Below are 18,524 nucleotides of genomic sequence, written 5' to 3'. Positions count from 1 at the left end.
TGTTACTTGTTTTGTTTTGTTGGGCGTTGACTTCTATTTAACTGTTGACGTCGTACATCACAAATTTAGTTTTTGAGACGTGGATTAGATTTAATAATATTTGTGTTCTTCTAATAAAACATAATGGATATTTTGAATTCACTGCCAACGCATATGGTTAGTATTGTAATTTGATTAGTAATCCTTATTAATTTACATATAGGATTTTCCACAAATCATAAGACTTTTTAGGTTACTTTTGTAATGTTTTAGGAGTAGGCTAATTTATTCCTGTATTTTGCTTTTGGAGTTCTTTCGGTTTTAAAAGATTTGGATCTTAGGCATTTTGTCAATTTGTAATAACGTTAATTTGATGCTACCAAGATCATATTTCACAAAAACAGTCCGTTATGGTTACTGATTCATTCGAAATAATTGTCATTTTCTAGTTCACTAACACTTTAATATAATCAATACTAATATGTTATAAAGCAGAAACTAAGTTTTAGACTATATACTGGGCTGCAGTTCCTTATTAGTAGGCTTGCCAGACGTCCCGGTTTGACCGGGACAGTCCCGGTTTTGAATTACGATCCCGGTGTGTCCCGGCCGGTTCACTACGCGTCCCGGATTAATTGAAATTTGATCCTATCCTAGGCTCTTGTACATAAGATCGCATTCATATTAAACAAGAATTTGATGGATTTTATGACAGATGCATCGCATATTTGAACCTTTGGGAGAATAGCTTTGGACACGCTGAGAAATTTTCCTGGGTAGATCTGGCCACACAAAATGTTCTTTCATAGGAAAATGTTGAACGTTCCGCTGAACTTATCAATGGAAGTCTTCCTAATCATGGCGATCTAAAAGTGAACGTTGACTTTTTGTTTGACGAAGTTATTCTTGCCAAAGACTATTTTCAATCCATCTGGGAGAAGTGGACAGAGAAAGAAGCTCTAAGTGATAAGCGTATTCCAAGTGAATAGAAATGGCTGAGGTTGTTTTCTCACTTTAAAGAAAACCATATAACAGCAAACAACCTATTTAAAATTATTGAGTACGTGTTCTGCACGCCGGGGACATCAGCACCGGTTGAAAGGGTGTTCTCCTTGATGAACAATGTGTGGACTGATGATCGTGGTTTGATGAAAGAGTCAACGGTAAAAGGCTTGATGACTTGTAAAATTAACGTTGGCCTCAGCTGTGAAGAATTTTACACCAAAATAAAAAGCATGAAAGAAGTGCTGAAAATGACGAAAAATACAAGCAAAATGTAAAATCATAATCTTAAACTTATTTTAATGTGTGTTTGTCTTTTGCCATGTTAACGAGAATAACATTTATTCATTTTCATTTATAAATTATAATATAATGTCTAATTTACTTGTTACTAATTTACCTGCAAATACCTATATCTTTCCAGACCCCAGGCTCTTCTGATGGGCGGACCCCCCAGCCCCCCCCCCTTTTTTTGTCCCGGTTGAGCTTTCAGAAAATCTGGCAAGCCTACTTATTAGGCCACCAAAACAATCAAATAGAGTATCAAACTAGGCTACAATTAAGCAGTATGAAACTGCCCCATAGATTTCATCCATAGAAAAAACTAATCCTATGATACAAATCCTAACCTGATTTGTGAACTACTCATGACCTAGTTCTTGAACTACTTCTAACCTAGTTTCTGAAACAGCTTTTTAAACAAAACTACATATATAATGTTATAATTAGAAGACAAATAGAACAAATACAAAACAAAATCTATAGAATTTACTTACTTAAATAAAGATTTTAGATAAACAAAGTGTACTTTATATTCACCTATTTTAGGAGCTATATTGATTTTACAGTTCAAATGCTGAGTCTCTAAGTTATGGATGGTCCCACTCTTAAAAAACGTACAAGCTGATTTTGATAAAAATTTGCATACTTATTCAAGACAAGTCCTGTATATTATATTACTACCCTCATTCTTAGGCTGGACCTATTTTCGGAGCTGTATCGATGTTACAGGCCAAATACTGACTGCAAGTTATGGATGGTCGTACCTCAAACAGCCAATTTTAACAAAACTTATATTCACATTCCAGACATAGCCTAGTAAGTTTATATAATATTTTTCAGAATTAGATGTAGGCCTACCATCATACATTCTGATATACTTAAAAAACTGATGTTGATTGCACATATTATTGTTGTGTTCAAAAAGGAGTATGGTAAATTTGTGTACTTCATATGTACATATGTTGAATTAAATTAACTGAGCAAAGTGACATACTGTTCAGCTGTTACTTTTTAAACTCACACGAATTTTGTACTTACAGGATTTTGATGGCCAGAAAAGAGCAGAAAAACTTTCAAGGATTATCATAACTTTATTTGGGGTAAGTAAGTTTACTTTTTAATTAAATTATTTAAAATTTTGATCAAGACACCAATTTTGAAATTTTTGCTTTATATAATAAAATTTTACAAAATGTTGATAAGGTAATCCTAATAATAATTAATTCATTTACGCTATTCTTGCTTATGGATTTGAGAAAATTCGACATAATAATAACGTATTTTGCTACAGAGATTATTCACTATTGATTCTAAATTAAGATGGTCGTTATTATTTGAATATTTGAAATGGCAAAACCGAAGATTAACATGTAAATGGACTTGGCATGAGAAAGTGAGAAAACATTTGGATAAAAATTGTAATTATATATTCTATCTTTAGGAGACAGCACCTTACAGCAATAACATTGCTTAAGATATCACAGTAGAAATAGTATGTATGAAAATAACTATAAAACGTAAACAGCCGTAATATTGTTTATTTGAACAAGCCTGTGATGGACGGTTAAAACTGTTTATTACTTTTTTTGTAACCACTTTCAGCTACTCCTCAACAGGTTAATACAACAGCTCATTCAGCGCAGACTTGTATGAATATTCAGTTCCTTAAAGAAATGATCAGGGCAATATTTTCATCTACAATATAGCCTCATTATTGCAATATGGTTTGCAATGACCGATATTATTCATGAAGATGTGAAAATGCAGCTTTTAGATTGAAGCGTTGGATTAATCTTATGGGTAAAAATGTATATGATTATGCCTTTTATCGGTAGAGACACATTGATTATCATTGGCTTAATGAGGACTCATTACAGTATCTGTCTTGTTAGGGTTACCATGTGTTGTCGTTTAAAATAATAAAATTACATTTATCATGAATTCAGAATAAAAGATTTATAATTAAAAGAATTATAATATTTATAATATAAAAAAACAATTTAAAATGTTAAATTTTAGTTAGTAATTTTTAGAAAATGGCATTTTTAATTAATTCTATTGTCCTTTGATTGCTGAAATATGTTTAATTTTACAAAAACCATCATTGATTCATACAGGTCATTGGTAAACTGATCTTATTAAACCTGTTAAACGCAATGTTAATCTGTTTTGCAATCAACCATTTCAAGATTAACTTTGTACCCCAAGTGTATTATTAAACTTGTACAAAACGTTATTAACACACTTAATTATAACAATTAGAAAAACTTTGTTGTAAAAACTAGGTACAGTAACTCATTAATTTGTTGCAGGCAGTGGGACTGGTGTGGGGTTACATCATCCAGCAGTTCTCCCAAACTGTCTACATTGTAGGCGCAGGATTTGCTCTTGCTGCAATTGTAAGTGTGACACATAAAAAAAAATACTGCAACGTAGTATTAATTGCTGAACATCCTCTGTTTTACACATTGAGGCACATGGTTCCTCATATTATAATATACAAGATGCATCTGAAAAGTAAGAAACGTTCGCTTTAATACCAACAATGGGAAATCATTGTGATGCACGCTTTTTTCATTAATTTATCAGTTTCACAGTGATGCCATTATGGTTGATTATTCTAGTATTTTATGTTTACTGCAGTTGTTTAAAATATTTTAAACAACTGATTATCATGCAGATTGTCAAGTTTCGATCTGTTATTTAGTTTTGAAATGTGAGAAATACCAAGGCAGTCGAAATCAATCATTAGATCACAGAGATTTACAGTGAAGGTGCAATCAGTGATAGAATAGTGTTAAAGAGGATTGGCAGTTCAGTGAATCCTTTAAGGTTTGAACTCAAAATCTGAAATTGGTCACCATCGGCATCTATAGGCATCTTAGTAGGTACAAAAATATCTTTATTCAAAATCCGTTGATAGCATGCAAGCACTTTCTGCTAATAAAGATCAGGTTCTTTGTGTGCAAGAGGAACCACCAAGAAAGCCCAGGAGAACATTTTCCTGGGGTGTTAGCATTCCACCAACAATCCATGGTTGATGGTAAGTACCCAGGCTCTACAATCAGTTTTTGAAAGTCAACCATCTGTCTCATAAATTTTCAAAGATAATATAATTTCCGTATATTTTTTAATGTCCTGTTACTTAATTGATTACAGTACAACCCCGATAAAGTCGGCCCCCGTTAACCCGGAAGTCCGGCTAACCCGGACCGATTTTTCAATAAAAAAAAAATAAAAAAATCAGACAAACATTTCAATAATAAAAACGTAATATTTTGAGTGGTATAGTATCCGTGAATCGATGTTGTATCAGTATTTGATGGGACTGTACGACAGTGAGTGTGTGACTCATGGCACACGGCGGCCCGAGTGGCGGTCATTGTCCCGGATTCTCGGAAACAATAACAGACGCGTATTTCCCTAAATCCTCTCCCACGCTACCGCCACGCCTGGCCCCTCAGTACCTTTCCTACTTCGCTCCGCTCGCTTGTGCCCGTGTTGGGTGTGTGTGTAGTGTACTGTATTGTTTGCTTCTGTTCTGCAATCGTGCTTCAGATAGTGTGCTTCATTTGTGGTGTGCGTTTGTTTTTATCTACGCGATGGCAACAAAACGTAAAATGTTGTAGTGACAATGGAAAAAAGAGACTAGAGCATTAGGTAGGATTGATAAAGGCGAATCTTTAAAAACAATTTGCAGCATCTTTATGGTGACGGTACATCTACAGTAATCGGATGGAAAAAAAATAGGACAAAAATCGAAGAATTTTGTTTCAAGATGATAACAAAAGACAGTTTGGGCAATCGGTGCAAAGCTAAGAAAGCTAAAAACGAGACTCTTGAGGACGCTTTGTATGTTTGGTTTTGTGCGGAAAGGGAACGTGGTTTTTGCCAGTGTCTGGGCCTATCATTCAAGAAAAGGCAATCAAGCTGAATAAACAGTTGCCTGATTGTGAACCAAATTTACTGCGAGTCAAGGATGGTTGGATAGGTGGAAAAAACGGTATGGTATTCGCCAACTATCTATCACAGGAGAAAGTCTATCTGGGAACAACAGCACTGCTGATGACTATAAAATAAAAACAAGATTTTGGATTTTGTTAAAGAAGAAAATTTAACGGCAAATCAAATATATAACGCCGATGAGACAGGTCTGTTTTACAGAATGTTGCCGAGCAAAACTTTGGCCTCAAAACTGAAAAAGACGCAAAGGGATACAACAAAAGCAAAGACCGATTGACAATAATGGCCTGCAGCAATGCTTTCGGGGAAGCATAAATTTCCTCTACTCTTAATAGGAAAAGCGAAAAAAAAAATCCACGAGCACTGAAAAACGTAAATCGGGATTCTCTACCAGTTGTCTACAAGTCTCAAAGAAGTGCATGGTTGGACAGCAACACTTTTAAAAACTGGTTTTTTTATTGTTTTGTGCCAGGTGTGACGAAATATTTAAAAGATTGTGGGTTGCCAATTATAGCTGTCCTACTAATTGATAATGCTCCTTTACATCCGTCTGCAGATGTGTGGTCAGTTGGGGACATTACCGTCAAGTTTTTGCCGCTTAATGTAAACAGCGCTATTACAGCCCATGGACCAGGGGGTTCTCGAGAAAATCAAGGTTTACAGAAGACAGATGCTAAGCACAATCATTGACAATGAAGGAGAACACGGTGTAGTTGAGATTCTCAAAACATTTAATGTGAAAAACTGTAATGTACATGACTGCAGAATTTTGGGAACACGTGACTAGAATCAGCTTAATTAAATCTTGGAAAAAAACTGTGGAAGGGTGTATGCGACTTGCCTGAAAATATAATTTAACCATGGGGAACTGTAATATGGAAAATGACTCTCCAGACGATGTCCAGCCCCAAGAACTTTTGGATATGTTCCAAAATATTGATGGCTGCTCTGAAGTCGATGAAAATGACGTTACTCTGTGGTTAGGGGCAGACAATAACGGAGGCTATGAGCCACTTAGTGACGAGGAAGTGATCGCGTCGTTTTTACCTGATGCTAATGAATCAGACGCTGAGGAGGCAGACGGGGACATTGAAGATCCAGTGATGAGTCATGGAGATGCAGTGACCAAACTAAACGAACAAATGGTTTATTGCGAGCGGCAGCGGCAGGCAGAAACATCGCCAGCTGAATTGCTCATGTTGAAGAGACTGCGGGATCGCACAGCACGCAAGCGGCAGACGACATTGGCACAACCAAAGCTGACTGAGTTTTTTACCAGGAAATGAACAGTTATAAATGTACTGTAAGGATTAATAATAATTTAATGTGCATATGTTTGATGTTTTTACAGTTATAATGGAGTTTATCTGTAAGTATACCGTATTTTATTAATTTTTACCTAATTCTCCGGCTAACCCGGATTTTTCGTTAACCCGAATCGGCCGCGGTTGGTCCCGATTAATCCGACTTATCGAGGTTCCACTGTACTTGATGACACTGGCTTCATTGGCAAGCTGACACATTGTGCCAAGTAGGATCAGAGTCATTGAATGGCAGAGAAGCCACCATGCAAATATAGGAGAACGTTCTTCTGGAGTGTTAATCTTCCACCAACAATCCATGGTTGATGGTAAGTACCACCCAGGCCCTAAAATCGGTTTTTGAGAGTAAATAGAGATGTTTTCTTTTTTTTCCACTGACTGATAGGCTTTGGTATTGGGGTTGGTAGGTCTGGTCCTGCACTGCATTCGCATTGTTAACGACGCTACATACTTTAATTAAATTTAAAGCAGTTTATTGTATTTATAGTGACCAGAGTTTATTTAATTAAATTTTATTCATGACAGAACCAAGCTATTTTATATCACGCTAATAAGTAATTGATCGTAGTTAGTCTAACAACTCAACTAACAGGGTTAGACTGGTTGACAGTAATACATCCACATTTCTTTTTGTTGGCTACAGAGCACAACTCTCTACCATTTTACATTGCATTGTTATCTTATCAGTGTTGGTGGCTATATCGTAGCGTCTCATGACAATAAACCTGAGTTCGCTGGTTCAGCTGTAGTATCTGATTGAACATTTATGGCTAATCAGTAAACCCATTTTATTTTATTAAACATTTAATATTTTATCACCTGTTATTTATTTATAAAAGCTGTTGTTCGCTTTTAAAGTTTTTATTGCATTGACTCTTAACCCTTTCCGAGCCAATGACGTTACTAGACGTCACGCCTAAACTAGCGCTAAAAGCCAACGACGTCAACTGACGCAAAATCAATAAATAAAAAATATTATTTAAAAGCATTTCTGGGTAACAAACTTAGTAAAAACTGTTAAACAAGGTTTATTTAAACAAGGGACAACCGTTTATGTCTATTTTGAAGGTCACGGCTCTTGTTCGAGCGGCAAAATGGCGGGCGGCCGGATGTTCATATCTCCCGCAGAGCCAACGACGTCTACTGACGCGCGCTCAGTCTGCCTGTAGCCTTCCGTGGGAAGTGTTTATTCGCCTTTCCATTTTCGTACCGCGTATTTATCTTTTCAATTTTGATGTTAATCAATATTTTTAATCAATGTACAGTGTAGTTTATGTATTATTACGTAACGTCAGAATGTCAAAATAAAATTTTTTCAGTGAAATTATGATTTTACCATTTTTTGGCTGTAAATTAACAATAAAGAATGAAAAAAAATATTTTGTCGTTTTTTTACCTCTTATGTTACAAGAATTATAAAAACAAATTGGTTTTGATTTGTGGGAATATTTTTATTTTTAAGGTGTATGGCTCTTAGGAGTAGTTTTGATTATTTATTTGTGGCTCGCTAAGGGTTAATAAATTGTGCTAGAACTTCTGACATGAGTTTCAAAGTTGAATTCACAAAAAAATAAGAAACCACATACCTACTGTATTTGATTTAACTACAATAAATACTGTGAAAGCTACATATTAAAATCTGATGAAATTATTTGGCGTTGTGTGGGAAGGAACTGCGGAGTTAAGTCGAATTCCAAGAGGATGGACTGTTACTACAGTCAAGAGTAAACATTCAGGTCCACACCCTGTCACTATGAGGCCCCTGATATCCCCGCGTATGAGCTCATTGTAATCTGCTACTCCACCCACAGCCGAGACCGCTACACCTGTGTTTCTACGATACCTAGGTCCCTGTTGATACATCCTTCAGCGTCTAGCTGTTATCCTGGACAACGCTGTTCCTCAGAAGTCAATTAGGTTGTAAGCTGGAAATTTGGAAATGAGGAGGCGTATCGATGGCTGAAAGAGAACAATTTCTCTACCACTCTATTCAGTTGGATGCATGTCTCCTCCAGTTCACCGATAAGTTGTTTGTGGTGAACTTGTCGACCTTGTTATCCACCTAAAAACCATCCTCCAGAATGCCAAGGGTTCTGAAAAAAAGTTAGCATTTTCAGCTGTGTTTATCCAGGGTGACAGCCATAAAATAAAATGTTACTATTAATTTGGTCTTGAGGTTTTTTAAATTAAAACCAAAATAAATGAGTTAGTAAACTGTGTTATTTTTTATTTTACTATGTTATAATAGGTTGAAAATAACATTATGTATATGTACAGGTGACCACCCCTCCTTGGCCAATGTACCGCAGGAAACCACTGCCATGGCAGAAACCTCGCAGTGATAGTGATGGTGAGCCTCACCAGAAACCCAAGAAGAAGAAATAGTGAGGAAACTGTATCTGTAAAAAAATCCTTCCTGACTTTACATTCTTGGGATCTCCAAACTCTTAAGTTTAAGTTTCAAAAGACTTGTCAAGTTTCTTGTGATTGGTGGTTTTGTTTGTTTTTGATTGTCTAATAAAGTATTAAAAAGTTTTACAATTTGTTATTGTGTTCTTATTTAATTAGGGCCTACTTTCATTTAATTTAATCTTTCAATATACGTATTTTATTGATGTTCAAACAAATATAAATATTATGAAATAATGCATTTATTATGATTGAAAAGGGCTTCTTCCACATGTTTATTTATTTATTTCTAGTAATCAATAGCATCTAACTTTAACTTATATTAGCCTATTTTCTGTAGGTATGAAATTAATATTTACAGAGATCTAAATACTTCGAACAGTAGTTGTATAATCAATTAATTTTGAAAAACTCAATATGCAAAACAACTTTATTTTAGTTGTATTTTGATTATCAAGTTATATTAATTGCACTTTTCTTTCATAAATACATGAAGGCTATGGACACTAAATGTATGCATTTAATTTCTGAAGAATCCTACCTTAGTTAATATGCATAAAAAGAATCCCATGAATAATTTCCGTTTAGAATTATATGTGTTGTCTAGAAAAATAATAGCTAAAAAAAGAAATAAATATGTCCTGTGAATCCAAATAATAAGGAGTGACAGTAACCACTCACTAGCATACCTGGATAGCCACTGAACGAAGAAATGCAGACATAAAAATGGCTGCAATAGCCCCTAGCGGCTACAGAGCAAACATACATGTTGTGATGTCCCGGAACGCGTGATTTTCCCTTAAGTCAATAGTATAGGAAAGGATAAAGATGAATATCACTTAAAAAAATCTATATCAAGTTCATGTACATCTAGGCTCTCATTTCTTTTTGTTCAAATAATAACATTGAATAACGTGCTCAAATATAATAGTGCATGTTAAAATCCTCATGAAGAATGCTGTGAACATTCCTATGTAGCATTCCATATTTGTTGACAATAGTATTGATTGTTACTGAACTGTCAGCGGACACAATTAAATAAAAACACAATCAACCTTCTCACCTTTAGTGAAAGTGGAAAAGCGTCCACTTCTTACGTCATTTATGACGTTTGTGCCACCTTTACGAAAACGTTTGTTACTAGACACTGGCATTTTTTATAGAATTTTCTCTGTACTGCATACTTTTTTCAGTAAGTCAGATATTTCTTTAGGAAATTTTACAAGTCAAACACTAAATTTGATATTTTTCACACATGATATGTTACAATACGACGCATAAACATAGTACTGTAATGTAACTAACAGCAGGATTCTACGGAAGGACAGAAAGAGTGCCAAAGTCAGCTCACGTTTTCATCAGCAACGCTTCCAGCCATGGTAGGGGAAATTAATTTTTACTGAACCCCCACTTAATTGAAGAAAATACTATGAAAATTTTAATTCACTTCATAACGTTGTTTAGAATTGTACTTTTCATAGAATATACATCTTTTCAATAGCTTAATGTAAAAATGATTTTACCTATCAAAGGTTTTATTATTGTAACCTTAATAATGTAAAATAGAAGTAGTTGAATAGTTGTAATATGACTTCCATGACCGTCATGAATAATTGTACACTTTCATGAATGAAAAAAATTGAATTGAAACATTTAAGTACATATTTCGTACTGTAGGAAGAAATAGAAGAGAAATTGCGATTGTTGCAAAATCAACAATACTGTGCTCTAGATTAATATAAATATACTCCAGAGACAATATGGTTATTATCCAGGAATATTGTCACATGTTTCAAACTCCTTTTAGTTAACATATTAAATAAACAGACAAAACAAATTTTTCTTCTATTTTAGCACTAACCATATACATCTTTTGCTCTGCAATAATTTCTCCCCCCCCAATAAACATGAATTATGAAAGGCACAATTCAGATTCTGCAATTTTTATTTTATTGTTATGATAGAACTGACATAACAATAAAAAGTAATTCTAGAGTTGCTTACTTTAAAAACTATTAAAACTCGTAATGATCAAATATTATATGTTGTGAAAATATTTAATATTTTAATTTTTAAAGTTTAATGTTTGTATAAAAATAGGTTTTTTAAAAAGTTATCTTGTTTGATGAACTGTGACTGACTAGTCATGTATATTTTTAGGTACAATGATATAGTGATGACAATGTGGTTCTTTTAATTTACTCATTTCGCTTTAAAATAAACTATTTGCAATCTTGTAACTAGCAGTAGTAATTTAAGATAATTGGCCAGTGATGTAATAGTGGCTTGAAAGATAGTATATCATTAGAAGTATGAACAAATTGACAAAATTATCTCAGTAATTAAACACAAGATCTTGTGGGTTTTACATTCATATGTATTGCTATTCAGTTGACCAAATCTTGGCTAATAGAGCTTCAAGTTGAGGTAAGAATTTAATGTTTGAAATAACAGTAATTAAAATATTTTCCTGAATGGCATTAAAATATTCATTGTTGCATTTTTTTTAACTTGTAGGTATTCATCTCTATGAGCCAGTAATTGTTATTAATATGCTAATATTTGTTTAATTTATAAATTAATTTAGCCTGAGCAATATGTTTTAATCTATTTGAAAGCAAACACATTTTCCTTGTGAAGTTGAAAGAATTTTCTTTCCAGACATTTTGTTATCATTCAGTGATACAAAAAATCATTTGCACCGTGTTTTGAGATCTGCAATCTATCTCTTCCTCAGGTTGATAACACATTACTACAATAACAAACAAATCATGTTAAAACGTGAAACGCACACATTTGGAATCAATACTCAACTAATACACTAGAGCATAGGCTTTTGTAATAATGCTTTACACAGTTTAAAAAAGAGGGACAAAGAAGTTGTGCTTGGTTGATAAAGAGAATTGAAAGTGAGTGACTTGTGCTTATTGATCTCTTACTTTATTTTGGCATTACTACTTATACAAAGTGTGAACTTTATGAATGTGTACAGAAACATGAGACAAGCATTGTTCAAGTGAACTTTGAGGATTTTTATAAAACTGCACAATTTTTACATAAACACAACATTTGGCTCTGTTACCTATTTATAGCAAGTACCCTAAATATAATCTGTAACAGATCTTAAAATGTTTACAAAAAGCATAATCCCAATCATAACCAGCCTTTACAATGAAATATTTCATAAATTATATTATTGTGATAAACTAGATCTCGTGCCAATATAATTGTTATTGTATGAACTTAGAGCAAGATTTAAGGAAACAATTCCAGATCTGCTGGTGATATGCACTCAACAAGTCTGAACTCCCTGCAAAACAGTAAATTAGTCAATCTAGTTATATCAATTCCTATTAACAATCAGATCAGCAAGTTGAATTAACCCTTCAATACTTCTACTTGCTCTAATGAATTTAAGCCATTTTAGGCATATTCATTGGCTTGTCCTGAAGAATTATAATTCATGGTCTACTTATGCAATTGAAAGGAAGCTGGTACTATTGAATCGGTAATTATGCTACAGCTCCTAATTTTTGTTGAAGAAAAACTGTCAGGGAAGACAAACTTATATCTGCCATTTTATTTCAGAATTAAAATGAGATTCCTGGTTTATTACATGTTACGTCTTCTACTGTCCCAGAACTAAAATTATAAAATCACGTGATTATTTGTTTGTTTTATTTCACAAAAGTTTCTTTTCAAACATTGGTCAAATAATGCAGCATCCAGCGTGAAGTAAGTTTTTCACTTGAAGGTATTCATAACAAATCAAAGAAACGCTTAGCAAATCTACTCAAACAACACACTCAGCATCTTTGTAGATTAACTGGAGATCATCCTTAAGTTGTTTTACAAGAGCAAGAATTTTTTCTTTAGCAGAGCGAAAATCTCCAGTTTTTCATTCATATTCAGACACGGACGTATCTGGAACAATTTGCTCGGTGTTTGAGTTTATAAAACTAACAAAATCATGGTTGAATATGAAAGAGCTATGTCTCTTAAAAGTCTGTGTGCATTGCTTGTGTCACCGATTTTTTAATCACTTTTAAAATCATAACATATGATTGCACAGTAATTGTTCCAATATTAGAGCACAAACAAGGCGGTACTTGTGAAATTAAATATCAACTCATAAGATGATTGAGATCAGGAAGTTCTGATAGAGAGAGATTCACTTTTAACTTCCCTTCTATTATTATTGGCCTGTATTACAAAACTTTTCTAGTTACCTTGTATATCTGACTCATAGAAATATTTACCTGTCTTCTCTGGAGAAGACTATTTCAGCTCAGGTCTTAAAAGAAGTGTCATATTTCTGCATTTCCGGTCGGTACTTTCCCGACCTCAGATTACATGCCAGATCGTCCAACGTCAGAAATGTTAGACGATTTGGACAAGTGCCAACTGGAGAATTCTAAGGCCGAAAGCGTTATCAGTGCTTAGAATAAAGGTCGTGGACCTTTGACTTTGGCCTTGACCTGTTTTACTGTCTCGCCTGCCCTCTTCTGCTCATAACATCTCATTTTTTACAATTCAGAATATTTTTACATTGCCATAAAAAGTTTTTGTGTATTTTTAACTAACATTTTTGTAACATTTGATCTCTTTTTGATTATATTCATGGTGGATGGAAAAAGCCTACGCACAAATGTACTGCTCATATATTTTTTATGTACTGTAGTGATACTACAATAAACCGTTTTTCCAATGCTCCAAGATTCTACATACTATAGTTAAGGGTTAATTAACGTAATCTTCTTTATTTTATTTTTATTTATGTGCTTGTATACATACTGATGCTTTCAGTTTGGATTTTAAAAATTTGTATTTGTAATTTGGTGGAGTAAACTCAATTCAATTAATTTCTTCCACTTTAAATTTAAAAAGTATTCTACATCTCAGGAGATAATGCCAGTTAATCACTTGTGTAATATTTTAGTATAGACTTTTTGAAAAGAGTAAAACTTATAAATGTGTTAGCCTGCATTATTTATTTTGGGCTGATACCATTTTACAACAGACTAGCAGTTATATGCGGCTTCGCACAGAATTTCGTTAAAAAAACCATCCTATGGGCATATTCTTTTCAAATGGCATTCCAAAAAATCCTTAGATAAGTGATAGTCACTGGAAGATATTCAAATCTCTTGATCCATTTTTAGTATAAGTTTAAGAATGGGGTCTTAAAGTTGGAGAGCAAAACGGTTTTTTACTTCTGAAATTCCTTGAATTTCTCTCAAATATTTCATTATATTTTATTGAATAGCTTCTACGATTTCAGTAATAATTGAACTATTTAAGACCAATGTAAAGAAATCCTGAGACCAAAGGAGGACTAAAATTGAAGTCCTTAGCTTTTTAGTTAACACACTGTCTTATGATGTAATAAATGATGGTTTTTTACTGCGGTTGATTAAAATCCGAATAAAAATAAATCCAGACAAAGAAAAGCTTCTTGCAACATCACATTAAAAAGTGTAAGTAACTTTCACAGATGAATAAACATTACTATCACTTGTTTAAATGTGTATAAAGTATTATTCTTATTATTCTTGAATTTAACAGATGATTAAAAACACATTTTCTATATGTTAAGCCAAAAAGGGAAATTTTAATGCCAGTGGGGAATAGCTTGGAAGGATTTTTGAAATAGGAATAGGCCTACATATCAACCAGGGACCTAAGATTGTCCATGCAGAATTTCAAGTTCAGTAGTTTTTACATGATTGAGTAACACAAACACACAGAGAGACACTATTAGATTTTCATGTAATAGTATAGATTGATTATTGATGCTCCTATAATTATTTTATAGAAATTGTGAACATTTTAAAACTTTTTTTAGTCTACTAATGAAATAATCACAACAAACAAGGTATTATTTTATTCTTAGAGTGAACGAGCCAAGAAGTCAAAACTGTGTCTGATTCTATTGTTAAGAAAGGTCACAGATGTTGGTAAACATTCCATTAAAGGGTTAACTGTCTAAATTAGTCCACAAGTCAGTTGCTCCGCGTTCGCCATGAAGCCGGAACTGCAGATGTTCTTTCTTGTCACCTTGGTCTCAGTTGGTATCTTCTCCAACTTGAGGACTTCCACAGCTCTCCCAGAGGCCCTGCCCAGCCCACCAACACAGGCTGCTCGGAATATCTCAGACTTATGGACTCGTCTTCAGGCCGCCCGTACTAATACCCACACTGCAGAACTCATTCGTGTACCAAAAAGGTCTTGTAGACCTGGAGAGAGATTTGCATATGGCAGATGTCGCCGCCAGTGGTGATGGTATGTTTTTTTGTATTAATTTGCTTTCACTTATTTTCATTTAGAAAAATAGCCAACACATTATAAATTGATATTTACATTCTTCAGATTATTTGTACAAACAATGTTATAAGCTTGATGGATTTATAAAAAAAAGTAACTTCATACTTGACACCTTTATTTCTAATGATAGGGTAGCAGTATATAGAGGGTACTCTGTAATAAGTGTTAAGAAAAGATTTGCGTTAAAATACTTGATACTGGCTACAAAATGGTGCGTATTAAAGAAGTCATGTTCTAACTGTAAGGGAAATGATACAATTATTATAGCATTCATTAAGATAACAAAAGTTTTCTGTATAAATGGAAATCTAAAACTTATAACATAATTTTTTTGTAGTTTTCAGTGGCATTTTCAGAATCTAAGTGAAGTTTCAAAAAATAATAAGTACAATTTGTATTTAATTATGTCTGTAATCTTCAATTTTAGACTTGAAGATTAAATTTGTATTATTTGAGAAAAACAAAGATTTACATTTAGCAAACCTTACCCTTTATAATTTGTCAACTATTATAAATTCTTTCCAAATAAATAAGCTTTAAAATATACAATATATTATTTTACTACTATTATCTTTTATGGAGCAAGGTAAGTCTAAATATTAAAGATCACGGTACAGTTAGAAGATGGAAAACTGGAAAAAACTTACCACCTGTTCTTGTTATGACCAAAACACGCAGTTGTAATTGAACTTAAAATGTATTTTAACTCCACAAACAAAAATAAACCAAATAACAAACAAATATGTAGAGATAAAAACATTTTATTCATAAGGCTTAGTTAGGCCTGGTGATCAAGGGGGCCACACTACAATTCATCCAAATTGAATAGTTCTCTGTTGGTCACAACCGAACCTCCTCCATGAAATGTGGAGGTGCACTATCTTGTTCTAATATTATTTCCGCTCTTCATGATTGTTGAATTTAATCAGTAATGTTAGCAAGTTGTACTGCAGAAAACGTAAATAAACACCACAATCCAAATTCTCTTCAAAAGCATGAAGACCTAAAACTGGTCTCCAATCACGTCGACCACACATTAATTCCAAATTGCCTTTAAAAAGATGATTCTCTGATAGCTCTTGAGATTTCCTCCATTAAAATGCGCATGTGGTTAGACTTAAAAATTTGTTCCCTAGTAAAACAAGATTATTCAGTTCATATATTTTCTTGAAAAAGTAACATTCTTCTGCATCTCTGTTTAATGTCCAATGGCAAAATTCCCTCCTAGTTTCATAATCACTGGGTTCCAGTCCTTGGGCCTAGTGATATGGATGAAAGTGATTGATTTTTAAAACATTATGAATTTTCCACAGAGATGCTTCAGTTTCAGTAGGAGCTTCTCATACCGGTTTCAGGATTTTCTTTCCCTCTGTCAAGAATGTATTCATCAACAGTAACATGATATACTGCACTGCCCACTTGCCTTGTGACTAACCAAAACTCATTTTGATACAGCACTATTATCTTATCAGTTTGCTTTACCACAATTGTAAATAGTCCAAATACCTGTGCCCTTTTAACATAACCAGGCTTCAGTGGTCATCAGAGATGAGCAACACAATACAAAACACAATAATTTGACAATGGTCCTTCCTATCTTTAGATTATTGACAAAAGTTTAGTTCATTTCACTTAATATATATACTTAGATATAGAGTAATTTAATAACAACTTTTTCCATACTATTCTTAAATTTACATAGCACAATTACAATTACAGTACACTTGCATTTGTCTTGTAGTCTTAATGAATTTCTTGTAGAATTATGAATTTCCAAAGTTGTAGTTTGGTTGAAAATCGCCAAAAACCATTATTTTTTTTGATGCTATCGATATAAACACAGGAAGTTATTGTTAGTAAACAGTTTGATATGTAAAAACGTAGAACTAAACAAGCTAATTTTAATATAATTCCCAATATTTTAGCTCTATTAGTAAGTTTGTGATCAAACTTGGATATCTGCACTTTTTGATTCAAAAGTAGACATCAAGGTTTAGCTTTGGCCTTGATTTGTGATTTAAAGTGAACTAATTTGTTAATCTTATGACTAAATATTGTTTTAGTTAAATACACTTCAAATAAACTGTATTTGTTACAGAAGATTTTATTTATCCCCGTATAAGCTTCCCCTGGTGATTGTAGTAGAGTGGTTTTAGTGTAAACTTTATACACTCTGACCTGATATTTGCCCTCATTTTATTAGTTCAGAAGTTCTATATTTAACAATTTTATGACCTAGTACCTCAAAAATTTCCTTGGAACTTTCCTTCCTTGCTAGTATGGGGAGTTTTCCATACCCCTGTGATTTGGACATGCCCCAGAGATTTCTGGGTGCGCCACTGTTATTCAATACATCAATATACCCCCTCTACAATGAAATATGAGAGGGGTTTGGCCCCCCTGAACTAAAATCTTCTGTACGTCACTGTATTAGCTGATGCTGTTATTGCTAAAGTTCCACTGTAAAGCTTAAACTTCAATTCTTTTAATTTTTCACAATTATTGGAAAGAAATAAAGTTGTCTGGTTGCCAATACCCAAACATAATTCTTTATACCGGTACTGAAGAAACTTACTATTCTGGCTTACAAAAATATTTATACCCGAATTTCCAAATTAAAGTAATTAAATTGATCAAGTTTTGCAACATATAGGTTACTTTCAATGAATCATGAAATGATTATCATATGTGTATAAACTACCATATGTGGTATTTTCCCCCTGAGAAACACCTATTAAAATATAATTTTCATTTTTTTGAAAATTTAATATTAATGTTATAGTGATTTTATTGTTTTAATATTGACATATTCATTGTTTGTTTCAGATTACACACAAGATTATAAATTTTGCACCGATGACACTAGGTAGCAGTAGGTTACTTTATTACTATGATATGTAACTAAACAATATTTTAACTGTTTATTGGATTGTAATCAAAGTATAATATTTAACTATGATATATTGTACTATTTGAACACAAATATGTATTAAAAGTTTGTTATTATTACTAATTGTTCAACTTTTTAAAGTTTACCTTGTCCTCACTGCTAAGATTACTGCCTAATAGATTCCATACTGGCTAGTGTGGAAGACTATAAAAAATTAAATTAAAATAAAAAATAATAATACAAATTTAATTTAATGTGTTTATATTAATATTTTCTAAAACTTGAATTACAAAACTAGTTCTCATGTATTGTAATAGTATCACTTTATGTTGATTTATATGAATACATAATTA

The 18,524-nt window shown here is 33.1% G+C and overlaps 1 protein-coding gene and 1 long non-coding RNA gene across 5 annotated transcripts; both read left to right on the top strand.

Moving 5' to 3' along the window:
- LOC124362098 (signal peptidase complex subunit 1) lies at window positions 1–9,094 on the top strand. Its single transcript, XM_046816274.1, has 4 exons — window positions 1–156; window positions 2,304–2,363; window positions 3,576–3,662; window positions 8,826–9,094. The coding sequence occupies exons 1-4, from the start codon at window positions 124–126 to the stop codon at window positions 8,931–8,933; spliced, it is 288 nt and encodes a 95-aa protein (XP_046672230.1). The 5' UTR covers window positions 1–123; the 3' UTR covers window positions 8,934–9,094.
- Window positions 9,095–11,150: 2,056 nt separating this feature from the next.
- On the top strand, window positions 11,151–18,290 carry LOC124362095. Of its 4 annotated transcripts, none has more exons than XR_006922442.1 (3): window positions 11,151–11,384; window positions 14,851–15,239; window positions 18,108–18,290. It is a non-coding gene; the product is annotated as an uncharacterized LOC124362095 (long non-coding RNA). The 4 variants fall into 4 exon arrangements; XR_006922441.1 differs by having other exon boundaries at window positions 11,156–11,384; window positions 14,898–15,239; XR_006922440.1 differs by having other exon boundaries at window positions 11,157–11,384; window positions 14,902–15,239.
- The last annotated feature ends 234 nt before the right edge of the window (window positions 18,291–18,524 follow it).

This window comes from Homalodisca vitripennis, chromosome 5 (genome assembly GCF_021130785.1).
Source record: "Homalodisca vitripennis isolate AUS2020 chromosome 5, UT_GWSS_2.1, whole genome shotgun sequence".
NCBI lineage: Eukaryota > Metazoa > Arthropoda > Insecta > Hemiptera > Cicadellidae > Homalodisca > Homalodisca vitripennis.
The sequence above is the reverse complement of the archived record's forward strand: the minus strand, read 5'-3'. Positions and strand labels throughout refer to the sequence as shown.